Source organism: Aphelocoma coerulescens, chromosome 14, assembly GCF_041296385.1.
Source record: "Aphelocoma coerulescens isolate FSJ_1873_10779 chromosome 14, UR_Acoe_1.0, whole genome shotgun sequence".
NCBI classification, from domain to species: Eukaryota; Metazoa; Chordata; class Aves; order Passeriformes; family Corvidae; genus Aphelocoma; species Aphelocoma coerulescens.
The window spans coordinates 15,306,484-15,325,014 of NC_091028.1; the positions used below are offsets into that span (position 1 = coordinate 15,306,484).

The 18,531-nt window shown below is 43.3% G+C and overlaps 1 protein-coding gene and 1 non-coding gene across 2 annotated transcripts; one reads left to right on the forward strand and one right to left on the reverse strand.

Annotated features, from left to right (window-relative positions):
- Positions 1 to 4,084: 4,084 nt before the first annotated feature.
- TRNAL-UAG (transfer RNA leucine (anticodon UAG)) lies at positions 4,085 to 4,166 on the forward strand. Its single transcript has one exon. It is a non-coding gene; the product is annotated as a tRNA-Leu (tRNA).
- Positions 4,167 to 5,220: 1,054 nt separating this feature from the next.
- Positions 5,221 to 15,750, reverse strand: LOC138118501 (putative short-chain dehydrogenase/reductase family 42E member 2). The gene is made up of 11 exons (XM_069029520.1): positions 15,374 to 15,750; positions 14,752 to 14,847; positions 13,708 to 13,765; positions 13,023 to 13,141; positions 11,855 to 11,930; positions 10,326 to 10,408; positions 8,973 to 9,110; positions 7,931 to 7,996; positions 7,202 to 7,265; positions 6,468 to 6,541; positions 5,221 to 5,894 (listed from the first exon to the last, which is right to left on the reverse strand). The coding sequence occupies exons 1-11, from the start codon at positions 15,593 to 15,595 to the stop codon at positions 5,637 to 5,639; spliced, it is 1,254 nt and encodes a 417-aa protein (XP_068885621.1). The 5' UTR covers positions 15,596 to 15,750; the 3' UTR covers positions 5,221 to 5,636.
- Positions 15,751 to 18,531: the final 2,781 nt, after the last annotated feature.

Sequence of the window (18,531 nt, forward strand, 5' to 3'; positions counted from 1 at the left end):
GAGAAGACAGGCGGGGGGAGGAGAAGCCGCCCCGCTGAGGGGAGGGAGGAGGCGGGAGCCGGGCACCGGGGCCGCCCCTCGCCGCCTTCCCGCTCGCGGCGCTGGCCAGGCACCGCCTCCCGCTCCCTCAGCGGTGCCGCGGGCACTCGCCGCGCCGTCTCACAGCGCAGCGGCGCGGGAACCCTGCCAGGTGCTTTATTCCAGTGAGAAAACCGATGACAATCTGAGCAGAACCCCCAGCTAACACCGTTAGGTGTTAGCGATGAGGGAATCCCGGGGCGGGTGGGGACAGGAAGGAGAGCGGGTGTGCAGGTCTCCAGGGCGCTGCTCACAGGAGCGCCATCCAAATTTGCTTTCATTTCTGTTCCCGTTGGGTGTGGAGCTGAAAGGAGGGGGTGTCCTGGGGCAGGTGCTCCCATGGGAAGCACCCGCTGCACGGCAGACCCCCGAAGATCCCAGCCCCGAGAGACGGCACAGGGAGCAGACGTGGGCAGTGACCGTGGGGCCTGCCTGCACTTCAGGTTGGTCTTTTCCGCTAAATTAAATGGCAGGATTATGCACCAGATTTCACGTTCTGAAGACTATGTTTCCTCAAAGCACCCACATTTGCATTTTTCCTAAAACACAGGCTTTCCGGGTTGAAAATGCTCATGTTTAAGCTTTTCTTCTAAGCTAGAATTTGTGGAAAATTTAAACAAAACTCCTTATCCCTTCATGAGTTACATGGAAATTAATGTAAATAGGTTCTGGCTTAATTGTATTACTTGGCAGCCTGCAAAGAGTCTGCCTTTTTTACTGTTGTTCAATCCCTTATTCATGTAAATAATTCTCATTAGTGCTTTTTACCATGAGTAGGTGTTACAGAGACTGGAAGATGTGCATACGTCCTTTGTGACAGATGGATGGTCTCTTGCAGCATCACAGACAGAAAAATGCACAATCCCTATGCTCTCTGAAAAGAGCAGAAAAACACTGCTGCAATGCTCGTGCTGAGATAATTTTCAGAAGGAAGATTACCAATGTTTAATTAAAAACACAGAACAGATGCTCTGACTCTCTGCCAGGAAAACCCGCCTGCTACCAGCATTACTTACATAAATTAAACTGTGTCCCAGCATGAGGACTGGAGGGAGCAGCACGTGCGTGCAGGAACACCACCTGCAATTTGAGGGTACCTGTAATTTTGTCACTAATTTCCAGCACCATGCTGAGGGTGCAGCCCTCGTTAGAGAATGTCAAGCAGACACTTGACTGAGCCCCCATTTAAAGCTGCTTCCTAAGGGCACATTTTTTCTCAAATTCGTGCAGAGTTTAAACTCAAAACACGTTTGCAGCGTTAGTGATTGTGCAGAAAAACTCTTGAGATCCTGTTCATCTCCCAGCTGCACATCACTGTGGTAAATATTAGCAATTATCAATAACTGTGCACTTTTGCCCCATGAGCACCAGAACCTGCATCTCCTCATTTCTCATTCTGCTGTCAGCCCAGCCGAGCACCCTGAGGAGAGCAGCACCCAGCAGAGCTGATGTTGGGATCCTTCATGGCAGGGCCTGGGAAGAGCACAGACTCATCAAATGAATTCTGAAGGCCTAGGAGAGGCCAGGTGTCTGGTTCCCACTGTGTGAGAATGTGTTGATAATGGTTAAAAAATCACCACCTGCCATGGTAGGCTGCTGATAACTGTGGAATGCTGTAGCTGGTGTGATACATGAGCACAACTGAACACGTCATGAGAGTAGCTCGTTTAAACTCAGGCAAATCATGGAATCATTAAGGTTGCAAAAGACCTCCAAGGTGAAGACCAACCTTCTACTGAATCCCACCATACCCACTAGCCTATATCACAAAGTGCCACATCTGCTTGTTTTTTGACCACTTCCAGGGATGGTGACTCCACCACTTCCCTAGGCAGCCTGTTCCAATGCTTAATCCACTCTTTCAGTGAAGACATTTTTCCTAATATCCAGCCTGAACTCCCCCAATGCAGCCTGGGGCCATTTCCTTTTGTCTTGTTACTTGGGAGGAGAGACTGGTCCCCCCCTTGCCACAACCTCCTTTCAGGTAGTTGCAAAGAGCCTCCTTTTCTCAAGGCTAAACACCCCCAGCTCCTTCAGCTGCTCCTCACAGGACTTACCCTCTAGACCCTTCACCAGCTCTGTTTCCCTTCTCTGGACACAAAATACTCGGCACTGTTTTGAACTAAAAGGAACCCAGTGGCACACAGCTGTCTTGTGCCATAAATCCTCCTGGAGAGCATTCTGCTCTATATTCTCAAGCTACACATTTCTCATGCTTTTACATAAGCCAGTTCTGCTACCCTGGTGCAAGGGTGTATTTATTCCCAGGTTTAAGCCTCGGGCTTTTCTTCTCTATAACATTTTCTTAAAAGAACAATCAGTGATGATGAAAAACTAGACATGTTGAAATCAGGTATAGGCCCAGACATGCTGTATCTTCCAGTTTTAGTTTGCTATTTATACATTATGTGTTACATCCTTTACACTTAAAGAGTTCTATTCCCTTTTTTTGTTTTGTTTGAAAATATTAAAAATTAAGGAAATTAGTGACCTGCTAGTCTAGTACGTTATTCTTCCACTGAGTATGTTCAGCACTGCATGTATTTTTTTTCCAAGAGCACTGTAGCTTGTAAAGTTTCAGTATGCTCATTTTAAATAAGGTTCCCTTTATAAATCATTGCTCTAGGGAACTGTGGTTTTTGAAAGGAAAAAGGAGAGCACACCCCACATGATACTAACTTTTGGAGCAATTTTATTCTGCATTCATTTAAATCTGCAGATTTAAAACTTGCCTTTAAATCAATCAATTCCCTGACAATTTGTGCCCTCATACTCCTATAACAATCTGGTCTTACAAGGTAAATCAAGTTGGTCACAAACCTCACTCCAGCCATATAGCAGGTGCATGTAACACACATACCTTGAACTTCCTGGAGCCACCAGTGCATGACTTTCTACAGGAAGAAGGGTGATGCTAGACATAATTTTTCCATATTGTTTTAATTGCATGGCACTTAGTATTGATATTTTTAGCTCTGTCCACAAAGTAATTATACAAATTTCTCCTGCAGGCCTCCCAGAACATGAGAATTCATCTTTCTACTCACCAGTGACAGCCTGAACCTGGCTCTGGATGCCAAACCCAGCTCTCTCATTGAGGTGGACAGGAAAAGCACGTGCTCACACCGTGCCTGAGCTCAGTGGCAGCAGGTAAGCGAGGCACCAATGCAGCAGGACAACAATCTGTGTCCAGGCAGCCCCGGCCACCAGCTGCCAGCGAGATAAAGGCAGCCGGGGCCTCCCGTGTTGGGTGGGAATGGTTCAGCTGAGGACACACTGCGATGCCAAGTGAGCAGCTGCTTGGGAAGGTCCCTGGCCTCGCAGCGGGCTGGCAGCTCTTGGGCAGCACATGTGCTCTGGTGGGCAGGGAAGGCAGCGGGTGCCTGATACGGGGCAGGACGGACCCTTTTCATGGCTGGGAGCTGTGTGCACACCTGCTATCGAGGCTGCCAAGGGACCGGCCAAGGCCTGCCCTCGAGCCTGCGTGACCACGGCACAGCCATCGCTGGGGCTGCGGATCCGTGGGCAAAGCCCTCCCGAGGAGCAGCTGGAGCTGATCCGCCACCGGTGCACTTGCTGCGGGGCACAGACCGCACGGCAGCGCTTTGCCGAGATGCTGGCCTGGGCCTGCCGCGGACAAAGTGCCCCGAGGCGCGGCCCCGCAGCCGGAGCCCCTGGAAGAGGGCTCAAGGTCCGGCCCAGCCCGAGCGAGGGAGCCGCAGCCACGCTGCGAGCCCGGGCGCGGGCGGCACCGGGCGCGGGGCAGCGGCGCCACCTGTCGCGCGGGAGCGGGGACTGCGCTAGGCCGGGCCCGGCGGCGCCGCCGCAGCCGCGGGCGCAGAGAGCGCCGGGCCTGGGCCGACGGCAGCAGCGGCGTTCCCGGAGCGCGGCGGGCGCCGCAGGCGGTGTGGTACCGCGACACGGGTGGGCAACGTGCGGAGATAGAGGGGAGAACGGCGGCGCTGCCCCCGTGAAAGAGGCCTGGCGGGCGGCTGAGGAGCCAGGCGGTAGCGTGGCCGAGTGGTCTAAGGCGCTGGATTTAGGCTCCAGTCATTTCGATGGCGTGGGTTCGAATCCCACCGCTGCCAAGCTGTTTTGTCCCCGCCGCGGCGGCTCCTTTTCGTCACCCGCACAGCGGGAACGCGGGAGCCGCCGGCGGGGCCGGCCCGGGAAAGGCACGGTGAGACCGTCGGTGTCCGGCCGGACACGGGCGGCGGTGCTGGGCTTGGAGATCTCATTCTTTAAAATCAATAATAGAAGTTGTGATATGTGCTAGGGAAAAGGGATTATCCACTGTGTGAGCCTCTTGCTTTAAGAATAAAACGAGAAACACTGTAATTTTCAGTGGTTCTGCCTTTCCGCCCCGCTTTTGGGTTACAGCACCCCGACCTGCGGGCTTGGCACTTGGGCTTTGCGCCTGCCCTGGACTGAGGGGAGGTGCCAGTGTTTGCACCTTCTCCAGAATTCTCAAATCCGTCCATGATCACTCCAGACCATGATTTCTTAAGCTCTCATCCCTAGTCCTTTCCCAAGCTCTCTTACTGTTTGCATCTTGCTCTTCTCCATGTTACACGTTGGAAAGATGCAGATGGGAAGGAGATTTCTCTGATAAATTCCCACTGTGAGTAGTGCATGGGAAGGAGCCAGAGCCTCCCTGACCGTGCTTTTAGGTCCATTGTAGCTGAACAGTAATTTGAAAAACACATTGTTCACTTTAGCTGCTGCAGGGATTTGCTCAGTACAGCTGCTGTACTTCAGAAATTTGGTGCTTTAAGTTCAGCTGAGGAGCAACTGAACTCTGTTAGTTGTTACCCCTAACTACAGGAGGTGAAGGAAGCTATACAAAGATCTGTGCAACCCATAGTGGCAGATTCCTCTACTGTGACATAAATACATTTAACTAATGTAACTTACTAATGTAACTTCCAATTTAACTAAAATACCCAGTTTTGACCCGTGAAAAACCCTACCAGCATGTAGCCCCTAGCTCTGCACCAGGGGCAGGGCAGGGAGCAGTTCTGGGACATTGTGCAGAAGCACAGCATGGACTTCAGCAATGTTTCAAGTACACTTTTATTTTCCCTCAGATGCGGTGATAGAGCTAATTCACAAAATCACACAATGTGAAGTCTCTGTAGGCCTGGTGTGTGTTATTTGCAGTAATCTGTTCTGTCTGTCCCTTTGCTTGTTCCTCTGTTCCCCAAGGTAGTGAGTCATGACAGAAGCTGTGGTCAGTCTTTCTCCTTATTTCAGCCATTTTTCTTCACTGGTGAAGCACTGCAGGCTGTCTGCAGCTCTTGTTCTTTCTACAGGTTCTCATTTACTTCAGCAATCAATTTGGAAAGTTTTGGTTTGAAATAGACGCAACAATCTTGACTCTAGTTGTGTTTCGGTGATTTGGCAATTATTCTTTACTTTATTTTAATTTCTCAGGTCCAGCCACTGATCTGTTATGATTTTGTTTGTAAATTTAAAAGTAGCTGCCTGTTTGTTGCCCTGTGCCAGTAACTATTGTGGAGGTTAGAATTATCCGAGTGGCAGTACTGTGACTGTGCAGTTTATGCAGGTCCGTGTCGTCTTTCTTTAAAAAAATGCAAAACTGAAAGGCTATCAAGTCTTAAAGAAAGAAAAACCAAAACTAAAGTAACAATTAAAGTAAGCAAAATATTGAGGAAGAGGTAATAATTCGAGGGCTGTGGTCTGGATTTAATGTAGTGGTCCACAGAATCAGCGAAGTCATACTTCAGTGGGTGGTACCCCAGCTGAGTCCGTGCCTTGTCTATTCGAAATGTGTGAGTTACAGAAATGTTCTGTACCTACAGGGCAAGAGAGTCAACATAGAAAGCTATAAATACACAGGCAACTGGAACAAACTGTAAATGGTAGCAAAGACACAGTTAAAGGAAACATAAAATATAAAAAACCCCACAATGTTATACCCATGTCCTATGAGTATCACACACATTATTTTAAAAATTGTCCACTCAAAAGGAGATTCTTGAAAGGACAAAGAGGCATTAAAAGATGCAAAGTAGAATCTGTAAAGATCCACAAAAAATGTTCTGCAATTGTTCTCTTGCTTAGGTACTCAAAGAGGCAGATCAGAGCCTAAAGGCCCAGCCAAGCCATACAGGATACTGGCCCTTGGAAGAGAGGAGCTGAAGAAGCCCCTCCCAGATTATTAGCATAAGCTCTTTTCCAAAATCATGGCAACAAGCAGAATATGTTGCCTAAATTGTACACAATGCATGTATTTGCCTTGGAAACTGGAGGCTGAAGTAACACTGGGCAAATTTTACTTTCTACCAACTTTATCTTAAAAGTCTCTCTCACATAAACATGTATGGATCCCGTGAGAATTAAGGGGAGTTTACAAACACAGACTTTACCTCATTTCTGGTCAGCAGTGGGGGCAGGTCAACAAATGGTCTCAGAATTGAATGAAGGTATTCCATGAATGTGGCTGCATAATAAAAGATTTCTACTTGAGGTAAGAACAGTAAGTTGCTTTGCCATTATGATTGTGACAAATCTCACACTGTAAATGCTCGTGAAGGATAATCACAGACCCGAGAGCTTGGGGCACCTTTACTAACACCATCAAGACTACTTGCTCACAAGGGGCTGGATTTAATTTTAATTATTGTGCTAGTGGGAAAAGGGTTTGGATGGTTGGGCACAGATCCACTGAAAAGGTCATGTGGCTTCATAGAAAATATGGTGACAGAGAACTCAGTTGGATTCTGTCTGAGCTGCACAGGGGATTTGATTCTGGAGAGAACAAGACATTTACCCGTGCAGCAAAGCAGATATTCTTCAGCATATTTCATAAAGTCATGGAATTTTACATTTAACTTTTTTTATAATTAACTCCGTAAAGTTATAAATCTGTTAGGTCCTACATAAAACCTGTTTTAGTGGAACTTGAATAAGAGATCATTCTGGTTTCAGCATATTGCACAGAGCTGAATTTCACACTGCTGAACACTAGGTGAGCCCACAGCATATTATTTTTATACATGAAAATAAAAACTGTGGGCAAATAAAATAAAACAATATTATATTACAATTAGGAATGAGGGTAGCATGGACAGGAAAGAGAAATGTTGATAAAATATTTTACCTGATGCATAAACGAAGGAAGTAGGAATACGTATCCATGGCTTACTGCAACCTAATCTTTCAAACTGAAAAAAAATTTTTAAAAAATGAAAAACCCCAGAAACTTCAAACAAGTTTTAAAGTTTCTATATAGAAGATATTTGTGGAAATATTTACTGTTAAAAGAGGAAAAATAATCATTGTTCTTACTATTTTTAATTTTTAAGGGGATTCCAGTTAAATGTCACCCACAGACACTATGTCATTTTAAAATGTCCGTCTTAAAAGAAGGAAGAAAAAATTATAATAATTACTTGAAATGTCATGGTGGGCTGATACCTAATTTAACATCATGACATGTTTAGGATTTTGAGCCTATCATTAACAATAAAATGGTATTTTGAAATGAATGAATAGTTGAATACTTAAGACGTATTTTTTGCCCACCCAAAGTACCTATTATTCCCATCTGCATGCCCCAAAAATGAAGACAATAACAGCTCAGGACAGGGTGCTGGTGTAAATGGTCCTTTGGCCTCAGGGAAGACATTTGCTTTAAGGTAGTATTTTGGGTGAGCTTTGTTACAGTGCTGATCACACTGAAATTCAAGCAGGAATTAAACCCACATTCAGAGAGTTCCATGTGGAACTCACACCCAAAGCAAACATACGAAGTGTAACATGCACACAAAAGCTGGAGTTGCACACAGTTAAAGAAATTGATGTATTTGAAGATTAATATTGCACATACAAGTGGAGTTAACCATTCAAAAAGGTTGGATTTTTCGCCATCATGAATGAAATACACCTGGCCACTCTGTTAAAGAGGTAGAGAAGAAATAAGTCAGCAAAAATAATACTGCATATATATTTACTTTTTCTTTATCTCACTCCTTATGAATAGCTTAAAAATAACACAGCAATATCAAGTATGAGTGGATGCACACACAGGTCACAAACTCTCTGCTTGTGTTTCAATCAGTTGCACTGTTGTGTGCAACAAAATTGGTGACCAAGGGGTTTGTGTGATTAACATGCCTTGGAGTAAATGATTTATTATAGTTGTGCCTGTTCAGAGTGGCTGTACTGACTGTGCAGAGACACCACTGGAGGTGGTGCTGGATCTCACTGGTGCTGCTGGCAGGTGTTCACCAAAGGGTGGAACACGTTCTGCTCTGGGTCTAGTTAAGGCTCACTGGAATCCAGAAGACCCCTGTGTAGCCAAGGTCTACATTCCTGCTTTCCTTTTGCTTTTAGAAAAAGTACTTTAATCTACTTTGAAACTCTTTCTAATTTACTCTCAGGGCAGTGCTTCAGGTGAATAAAAACCTGGTTTACAAGGAGGAGAACAGTTGTAACTGTTTTTGAAAGCAATGAACCCAAATGAAATGTGCCTCTGTTGGCACATGGTATGGGAAGAACTGACCATTACAGTTCAGAACATTAAATCTGGACCTGTGCAGGGGAATGGGATGAATCTGCCTGAACTTGCAGTTTCATTTCCAACATGGCAAACGTTCTTTGCTCATCTTCCAGAAATGACAGTAAATTTTAAAAATGCAAAGATGGAGCTATTCTTACAGAACTGAATATTCCATCTCTGAACCAACACCAACAGCTAACACTGTGCCCCATCCCACATTGCTCGTAGCACATTAATCAGCTGAAAACACAGACAACAACATAAGCTGAAGGACAGTAACACTGACTACTGCACTGGTTACTATGGCACGGGATACAGTGGCAGGATCCACTGTCACATGAAATCTGTGGTGCTTTTACTGTGTACTTACAGCTATGTAGCTCTTTTCAGGGGTGAGAGCTTCAGCAGCCAGAATATGAGCTTGTACAAAATTCTCTACGTGTATCCAGTTCATTTTAACAGTAGGGTCCCCAAACTTGAAGCTAAGTAGCCTTCTCTCAATAATCTTCTGTAGGCAAACAAACATGAAACCAAAGCAAAATGGGTTTTAGAATGAGGTAAAGTGCACTTTCTTGTCCAGATAAATGTAGGTTTATCTCTACTTTAAAAAAAAAAAAAATACATGAATCAATTAAAAATATTCAAGAGAACTTCTCATGAGAAAATGTCAAAAGATGTATTGCAATATGTCCTGAATTTACAAAAAATACAAGTCTGTTCTAGGGATAAGTAAAATATTGTACGGAAAGGTAAGATACACTTCTAAGTGGATCAAAAGTATTCACTAAATTGGATCAAATTTATCAAATATCTTTGGCTAGGGCTGGAAGGAAAGCGTCCCAGTTTTCATTGAATAGGTAAATTTTAGAAACTGCAAAACATGACAGTTGCATAATGCCTTAAAATTGGCTCAAAACAAATAAGCTCAAAATCAAATAGACATTTAAAAATTTTATATTTTTTTAAAGGGGCTAAAAAATCCATCTCAGATTTAACTGAAATGACATTTTGCATTCTTAAAATTATTTACAAGATGATAAAGTATGTTTTAGCTGACTCTAATATAATTTCTTACCTCAGCCACAAACCAAAAATATTTATTATGTGGTTAACTTGAATCTATAATTTCCTGAAAGCTGTGTATAACTTTATATTACACTAATTCTTTTAAAATAACTGGCTCACAGAGTTCTACAGGGATCATGTTCCAAACATCATCTGTTGGCCTTGCAGTTTAAAAGCCAGTGAAAAAGAGCAAAATGTGAACACCTCAGCTGCTGCCCTTCAGTAACCTGTTGTACCAGAGGGTGCTTCCAGCTCTGGAACCTGCTTCATTGGACAGTGAAAGCTGTTAATAGTTGAGACTGGAAATAAGATATTTTTCTGTATCCCTTTTCATTAATATTTTAAACCATTTGGTGTAAGTTGCATGTAAACAGACATTTGAAATATCATGGATTGGCCTGAATCTTACAGTAATCATTACATTATAAAGCTGGATTTTCGTATGTTCGTATTTCCAAAAAAAAGGCTTTTTACATCTACACTCTTTACAGATATAATGCTTGTTAAAAAAAGTTATAATATCCTCAGCAGACAGTTGAGTTGTTGAATTGCTACCCAGTAAGATCAGTCAATTTATAATAAAAATAAGTGATGCTCCTTTCAGCTTTTTACCCATATCATAGAAAACTCTGCTGGTTAAAAAATTCAGATGACATACTGCTAGCCTTGGCAAGTGTCTCTGCTCTTCTGGTCCATAGATTCCTGGTGGGCGAAGAACACACGTATGGAGTATTCCACCTCCTAGAACATGGGATAAGACCATTCTTAAGAGACCTTCACATGACTACATTATATGTTTGTATGAACCAAAGGCTGTGGCAGCAGAACTTACTCTGAAATAAATTCATTTCACAACCTTAAAAAACAATACATACCAAAAGGTTGTGCATTAGTAGTTGGATATTAAATTGGGAGAATCAGAGCATGCAAAACAGCAAGGTAAGATTCAAAGAAGTCTTGCAAGCAGAGTTGTGTTGCTAGAAAATACCAGATAGTTAAAAATCACTTTCTAATCAGTCCCTTGTCCCTGTGCCAGTGAATGAATGTGCCAACTGTGGTGATGAGTTTGCTGAATTGAGCAGATTATTTGAAAATATATTGGATAGTGGAATGAAACCAACTAATCCCACACAAAACTATTGGTGGGAAGCAGTGACTTGTTAGCAGTACAAGGTAGAGCTGAAATGTTCCCTCAACAGCAGGTGCAGCTCCCACTGGAGGGAGGTAGAAGCTCTTGACAATTTCAGTGGGATCATAAAAATCCATTCTTCCCAAGTACATCAGTTGGCTATTCCATCATCTGCTAATGACTGTTCTTAATAGTACTTGTAAACATATAAAATACTCAGTCTTGCTATGGCACAGGATCAAAATGGGATGTTTGGAACACTGAGTGGTTCTAATTTCATTGACAAATGCAGAAATGTGTATTGGTCCCAAAATTAGGAGGGGCTTTGATGTGAAGTGCTGCTAAGGAAATAAAAGGGAAAAAAAAAAACCCTTTCTTATTTTAAACCAAATAATTTTGTTGGGATGGAGTTCCCACCATGGACTTTCTACCTCTTATAGTCCTCTGCAAGTATCAAGTGAAAAGTCTTTCCTGTAAGTTGTCCACAGCTAAATTTAGCTCAGTATCACTTGGTCCCATAGAATCATGTTGCACTTTACATTAATTTGTTTTGCACTGGCAGTTATAGTATCTCACAGGTGAGCTTAAGTATTCAAGTGTATAACTGGCTTCCTCAGCATGGAAAACTTTGGGAAGCACTAATAAATAATTCCAGGCTCTAGGCTCAGGTGGCTATTTCAGATTTTAATATATAACTTGAGGGGGTGTGTGGTACGTAACAATTGAATCAGCATTCATGTTTTACTTATGTTGCATGAGACAGTGACATTAAACACTTGGTTTTGTTTAATTTATAGCTTTCTTATTATTTTTTATTAACATACTGAACTTACTGCTACCATGCTAAAACCCTTTACAGACATTGTGGGAACTTAAAACCAATTAAAAGTAACTTTTAAGTGAAAATACTTTTGTTTGTGAGAGAGGCTTGGTAAGTTAATTTCATAACTGCTGGGCAATCTTGTCTACTAAGGATTGATACAGGACACAGGATTTTGGGGATGAACAAGAAGAGGAGTAGTAAATTCTACTATGAATTCATGCTCAGACAAAAGTACCTGCTAGTGGAGATCCATTAGCTGCTAGTATCATTTGTTCTGCAATTGATTTGGTTCTGGAATAATGGTCAACGAGCTACAGAGAAAAAGCAAAAATATTTGTATCTGTTCCTGAAATGACAGGGCAGAGAGGCATCTCTTCTTCACTAGTCTTTACTTAGCAGATGGCAACAAATACCTCAAAATACAGAAGTTGTGGGGTATTAGGTTCAGGGTAAAACATGAGTATTTCTAGGGTAAGGAAGCATTTTTGTGTATGCAAATCTGGTTAATTAATTTCAACACATTTGAGAAGCAATAAATATATGTATGCTTTGAATGCTGCCAGGAATGTAATTGATCACTACTTTGTAATCTGGATTTCTTCAGGTAACAGAAAAGTCAAAAGCCAAGTTTTGAAGTCATTACACTTGGTCTGAAGTATCCTGTCCACTTCCATGTGGCATTGTCCCAGAAAAAATGTTATTCAAAATGTTATTAAAAATATTATTAATATTTTATCTCCATTTCTACTTCTTGAAAGACTGTGAAGTACTTGATGGAGAGAAGAGGCACACAAAAAACAACTGTGTGTGCAAAGCAGCCAGAAGTACTTTCTCTTTTTTAATTAAATGCAATAAAACCATATAAAAATAGGCTGCTTTTCTAGATCAGCTCTACATTCAACATATGTCATCCTCAATCAGGGAAAACCAAAAAAATCATATTGATAATAAATAGCTAAAGAGAAACCAAGCCATATAACACAATCCTCATGTCCAGGTGGAATATCCCTGATGTTAATGTGACATACATTGTGCGAGTTATTTTCCAAAATCAAGGCCTTAATAGCAAAACAAAGAAATATATACTTTGAAGTATATAAAATTGATATGCCAAGGTTGTGAACAGTATCTTCAAAGAGTGTAAAGAGTTTTCTTTTTTCTTTCATAGAATCTCAGAATGATTTGGGTTGGAAGTGACTTCAGAGATCATGTCATTCCAAACTGCTCTTCCATGGGCAGGGTCACCTCCCACTAGACCAGGTTGCTCAAACTCTCATCCCACCTGGCCTTTCTTGTGCCTGGATTCTGGAAACTGGCAAAACACTGTCATAAAAATTCCAGGCTTTTTCAGAAACACAAAAGTAAACAAAGAGGAAATTTGAAAATACACTACAACAAAATACCTTGTCAATTGGGAAATATTGCAAAGATTCCTCATCCCCATCTTCAATAGGAAGCCCTCCAAACACCACATTCACTGAGCTGGTGTAGATCAGCCGAGGGATGTTTTGTTGTTTGCAGGCTGTAGCAATATAGAAAGTCAATTAATTACTGGAAAATTATATGGGGAAAAAGTTTGTGTGATGTTTTTTCTAAGAAAGTGTCAAATCTTAAAAGAGAAAATGCTTCCATTCTGTGACTGGGTGAGTTGAAATGCAAAGTGTAGCATATTTAAAGGCAAGACATCAGTGTAGAAGCAAGTGCTTTACTCTGGCACATGTTGAGCTGGGCATCAGGGCAGAAGTCCTTCTGCTTCAAGGGCTGCCCACTGCCTGTGCACAAGGTATTAGCAACCAGGTTAGCTGCTACAAAATACACAGGGAATTGGTTAACTCCTTACATGGATACAGATTCCCACATCAGTCAAACAAGGTGTTGAAGTAGTAACTACAGTGCTGGCTCTCATATCACACCTCATGGCAGGATTGAGCATATCCCCCCCCGTGATGTGTTTCCTCATCTTCTGCCAACAATGTAAAGTAGTTGGTAACAAACAGAGTGTGCCAAAAAAGCTAACTGGCTTTCTCTAAATGGTATATGATATTTGATATGCTGTACTAACACCTAATGACACAGTTAAATACCTACCATTAAGGATGAATCTTGTTCCATTAATGTTTACAGATTCAATCTCTTCTTTATGCAACTAAGAAAAGAAAGAAATTGTGCATTTAAAAATAATAATACATATTAAATTCAATGGGGGATGTTATAAATATTCCCAAATAAACATAATTTAGTGCTTTAATTATTAAAAATGTCATTTAGACTGCTGTTTCAGACTAATCACTAGTCTGAATTACTAATCATCAGTCTAATCATTATTTTTCAACTATACCTGTATTTTTCTTGTATTTTTACAGACTAGTTTGCTTGAAGCAAAGAGAACTGTGGTGCTTCTAAAAATATATGTCTAATTATTATATATCTTGCAGCAGTATGTTAAATATCTGTGTTTCAGTAGCACTTCAGTGACCAGTTGCCTCTAACCAGAGCAATTCCAATTATGCATTGCTCAGTGGCAAAGAACTTTGAGTGAGCTGTTCTATCCAGACAGGGTAATTACTGAAGTTCCTCTTATTAAATCAGGTAAGAAAGGGTTGTGTTTGTTTGTGTGTGTGTATGTGTGTGCTTGTAACTCTAATTATAAAACTGTGACTCAGAGTCCTACATCAAGTGCATCCTTGCAGCTTTTTACCCAATGGCAAACAATTAAAGATTTGAAATGCTGTTATTGTTATAATTCAGATATATTAAATAATTTATAATTTAGTTCAGGTTTTATTCTTCCAAGTGACCTTACACCTTAAACCTGTGAAGGTTTAGGGAAGGATCAGGGTTTCGGAGGGAACCAGCCTCCCTTGTCCTTCCTTTTATCTTCACAACATTTCAGAACTTTTCAATGCCATTTCCATCTCAAACACCTTCCCAGGGTGCTGGTGGAGCCTCTAATGGAGAGGAAATCACTCTGCAAGCAGCCTGTTTGCAGCTGGCACTCCAGTTTGCACAGAGCAATTTACCAGAACACCAGGGCAATAAGAAATAAAATCTGTCATACAGTGTTACAGCATCAAGTCTCTCACCCTCAGTGTGGGCAGTCCCACAGAAAAAAACAAAACTGTGTGGACTCACTTGCTCTGTTCCTGACATTCCATATGAAGCTACATGAAACACACAGTCGGCCCCTTCACAGGCTGCAAGTATGGCATTGTAATCCCTGATATCTGTCTGTAATACATAAGAAAAGACATTTGATTTGAAATCAAAGCTGCAGGTGAGCATTTGTCATACAGTGGGTTAGCACAGAGGGAATCCATATATATAATGCATATATAGAACTGTACTTGCTGTACGTCCTGGGACTCAAAACTGGGCATACCTCAGTACTTGCTGATAATTATACATCTCTTCCATACAACCCAAAGGACTTTAAAGACATTCATTAAGGTTCACAATACTCCAGTGTTTATTCTACAGGTGGTTAAACTAAGGCCTACATGAGGGCAGGATCCTCAGGAGTCAGGAGTGAAACTGCTCTGTTCATTACAGGTTTTTCTGGTTTCTTGATTTCAGATATACTAAAATCCATTCACCAAAACTCATGTGGGATATTCACGCAGTTAAAAAGGTTACTGAAATTTGAAATTATTGGCAATAGGTATTTGGATTCTGTGAAAACTAGTAAGACATTGCAGAAAAGGCATTATGGAAAATGAAATAACTTTGACTGTTCGGAAAATATTATTTATCATACCTGGATCCACGCCACTCCATTGGGAATCAGCCACATAGGCTTGTGTATGTCACACAGAACAACAGAAGCTCCTATGTTGGCAAGAGCACATCCCAGCTTGTATCCACAATAGCCACCACCTCCTGTCACCACGGCTCTCATATGGATTTTATTGTGTGCTCCAGCATTTCTGTTCCATTCGCAGTCAGAGATTCCACGAGAGGGTGCTGCTACTACACTCATTGTAAGTTTTGTGTCAATGAAATACTGCCTGGTACTACCAGATACATGCAACAATTCCTCCTACATGGTGAAAATTGCTCCATAGCACTCCTGGATGCAGACAATTTCAGGGAATTTCATGTTAACAAGATCTATTCACAGCAGCAAAATCTGACTTTAATGCAACCTGTTTAAGAGAGATAAAGACAAAAGCAAAACAGAATTTACAGTCCCCAGTTTACTGCCAAGGCAGACGTCTGAGAGAAGTGGTATTTCCAGCTTCTTTCTAAGTACCAGCAGCTGAACATAAATTAAGAATATGCTGAGTTGTTATCACTGGCAGTGCTGGAGTTTTGAGATAGATGACGATTTCAGAAGGGAAGAGGGATGCCTGATCCTTATGTTATAACTCTAGAAGGTGTGTCAGAGAACAAGGCTATCAAATCCCTTGCTTTTGAGGGGAACTCGAATAAAATAGCTGCTGTGCTATAGAAAAGGTTAATAACTGCATTAACAAAAAAAAAAATGATAGTGAATCGCTTATTTCCTGAACATGGGGGTTCTTGCCCTTCCAGGGGTTCCTCACCGGCAGTCAGGACATTTCAGAGGCTGTGACTCTTTCCGACACCCCCGTCCGTGCCCCGGCCGCAATTAAACATTCAAAGCCACCCGAGTCCCGCCAGGGCTCTCTGCAGCTCCCTTGCAAATCGGCCGGGCGGCAGCGCAGGGACTCGTGCTCGGGCCGGGCCCCCGCCCGTCCCCGCCGGGCTCCCGCGGCCGCCGCCGTTGTGGCCGTTGTGGCCCGGGGCCGCCGGGGCCGGGCGCGGGCAGCGGCCGCGGGAGCCGCTCCGGGCAGCAGCGTCCGGCCCGGCCCCGCCAACAGCCCCGCAGCATCTCTGACATCCCAGCGCACCCCCAGGCTCCCACCGCACCCGTGGGTCCCACTCATCTGGCAGCAGCTTTAGGATTGCCAACTTTCCCGAGATATTGCTCGTCCCACAGCATCCCTGGGAGTCTGCTCGTCACACGGCGTCCTGGTAGCTCACAGCGTCCTGGGGATCCCACAGCATGTCACGGTATTCCTGGGTTGCCAGAGCGTCCCAGGGATCCCACAGCATCCTATGGTGGTTCTTACCTCCAAGTGTCTTCACACAGCTGTGACTGCTGCTCAAAAGCATCCTGTCGGTAGCGAGGGCTCCGGCCACACGGAGGTACCTGTTGAACAGGTTGTTCAGGAAAAAAACCACCGCTTCCTGCCTACTGGTTGGACAGTCGGTGGTGGGACATGGCTCAGAGAGATGCAGAACTTCTGGGACACCTGCGAAACAGCAGGAGTATCCAAAGAGGCGCAAGTAAACAAATAAGCGCTAAGGTCCCTTTCCACCTGAGCCTCCCGGTGGTCATTCGAGCCTGGGAGGGTGTGAAAAGGGTCAGGAGATGCAGAATTTCAGTTACCCATTCCAGGCAGAAGTCAAGCTTTGAACACGTTCACCTCTTTCCTTACAGCTGTGCCATGTCTGAACGTTCATTAAATTTTAATCACTTAAAGACACACTGCAGTTATGTTAGAGTAGGAGTAAATCAAACAAGAGCCAGCTTAAACTGAGACTCAGTAAAGACCCACAGAAATGAGAGATGGCCATTCCCAGCTGGTACTGAAGCTTCAGTACATTGATTTATCTTTCTTACAGAGGCCAGCCAAGTCTGGCGGAAAACTCAGTGGCCTCATCCTGAGAAAAGCTGAATAATGCCAAGAAAACTGCTGGAAAAGTGCATTTCTGGTCCTGGGGGTTACGATGTGATTGAGGAATGCTTTAAAATCACGTGGTGTTAAGGTCTGGTTGAATGGTGCTCTCCAGCCACGGGAGAGACCTGAGCACCACAGCTGATGATCTTTGGTTTTACAACATGAAAGGAAAGGATGCTGAAATGAGTTTGAATTTTGTCTCCACCTGGAATGGTTCCTATGCTGCAACGAAGTACTCTTTTTGACTAGCAACAACTAAGTTTGTAGTTGTGAGATGAAGGGGTGTTTATCTTATTTTTAAGTTTGCGTTTCTGTAAGTAAACTGAAATCGAGATTATTTGCCAGTCCCATTTGACCTCCAGTGTAGCCTGCCGGCTTTGTTTTGGTCTGTGTGCCAGCTTTCCTTGGCATTATTGCCACAGGGTGAGTCTGACTCTTTAATGGCACAAATAAGATCTTCACAGGTCCTGTTGGAGCATCACTGAGCAGTAGAATCGTGGCCGGGTAATAATTTTATGTCCAAAATGACAGAAACTGTAAATCCAGCTGTGATCACAGAACCAGCCCCAGGCTGATCCAGTGACATTGTCACCTGCTGTTCCCCAAATTTACTGTGCCCTTGGTTGTGTGAAAAACGAGCTTCACTCTTCGTAAAATTTGAAGGGAAGTTTAATAAAAGGGACAATTAGGAGACAACAGCACAAAGGGTGTTAGGGCCGGGTGCTTGGGCAGAGAGCCAAAGGCACAATTCTACATCCAAAAGATCGGCTTTAAAAGTCCAGCGCTTATTTCCTATTCATCACCGTCATGCATCATTCATTAATTCTTTGGAGTTGCTGAGTATCATCTTATCAGTCTTATCTTTTCCTTGGCTCCATTCCCTCTGGTTTCGGGTTCTTTTCTTCCGATAAGATTTTCCAGGAATGTGAAGACCCCCCCCATCCTTCCCAAACTGGCCCCCCAAACTGCAGCCATTCTCCAGCGTTCCATGACAGAACCCAGGCAAAGCTTTTCTCACATTAAGGAACATGAAAAAACCAACACCACAATCCATCCATAACAATTCTGGGACACGCGGAAAGCCAACAGCACGATGCCATTGATAACAGAGGGACCCGCGGTGCTGCGGCCCGCCCGCGGAGGGATCGGCGGTTCTGCGCATGCGCAGGCGGAGTGATCCGTCAGGAGGGACTATTTGTGATGCGGTCCT

Excerpts from the sequence above, each read along its gene's own strand:
- LOC138118501 (XM_069029520.1), bottom strand. The coding sequence starts at position 15,595 with ATGAGTGTAGTAGCAGCACCCTCTCGTGGAATCTCTGACTGCGAATGG. Across the intron at positions 11,931-13,022 it reads AATATTTCCCAATTGACAAG|CTCGTTGACCATTATTCCAG; the intron begins GTATTTTGTTGT and ends TTTTCTCTGTAG. Across the intron at positions 10,409-11,854 it reads TAATGGATCTCCACTAGCAG|GAGGTGGAATACTCCATACG; the intron begins GTACTTTTGTCT and ends CCCATGTTCTAG.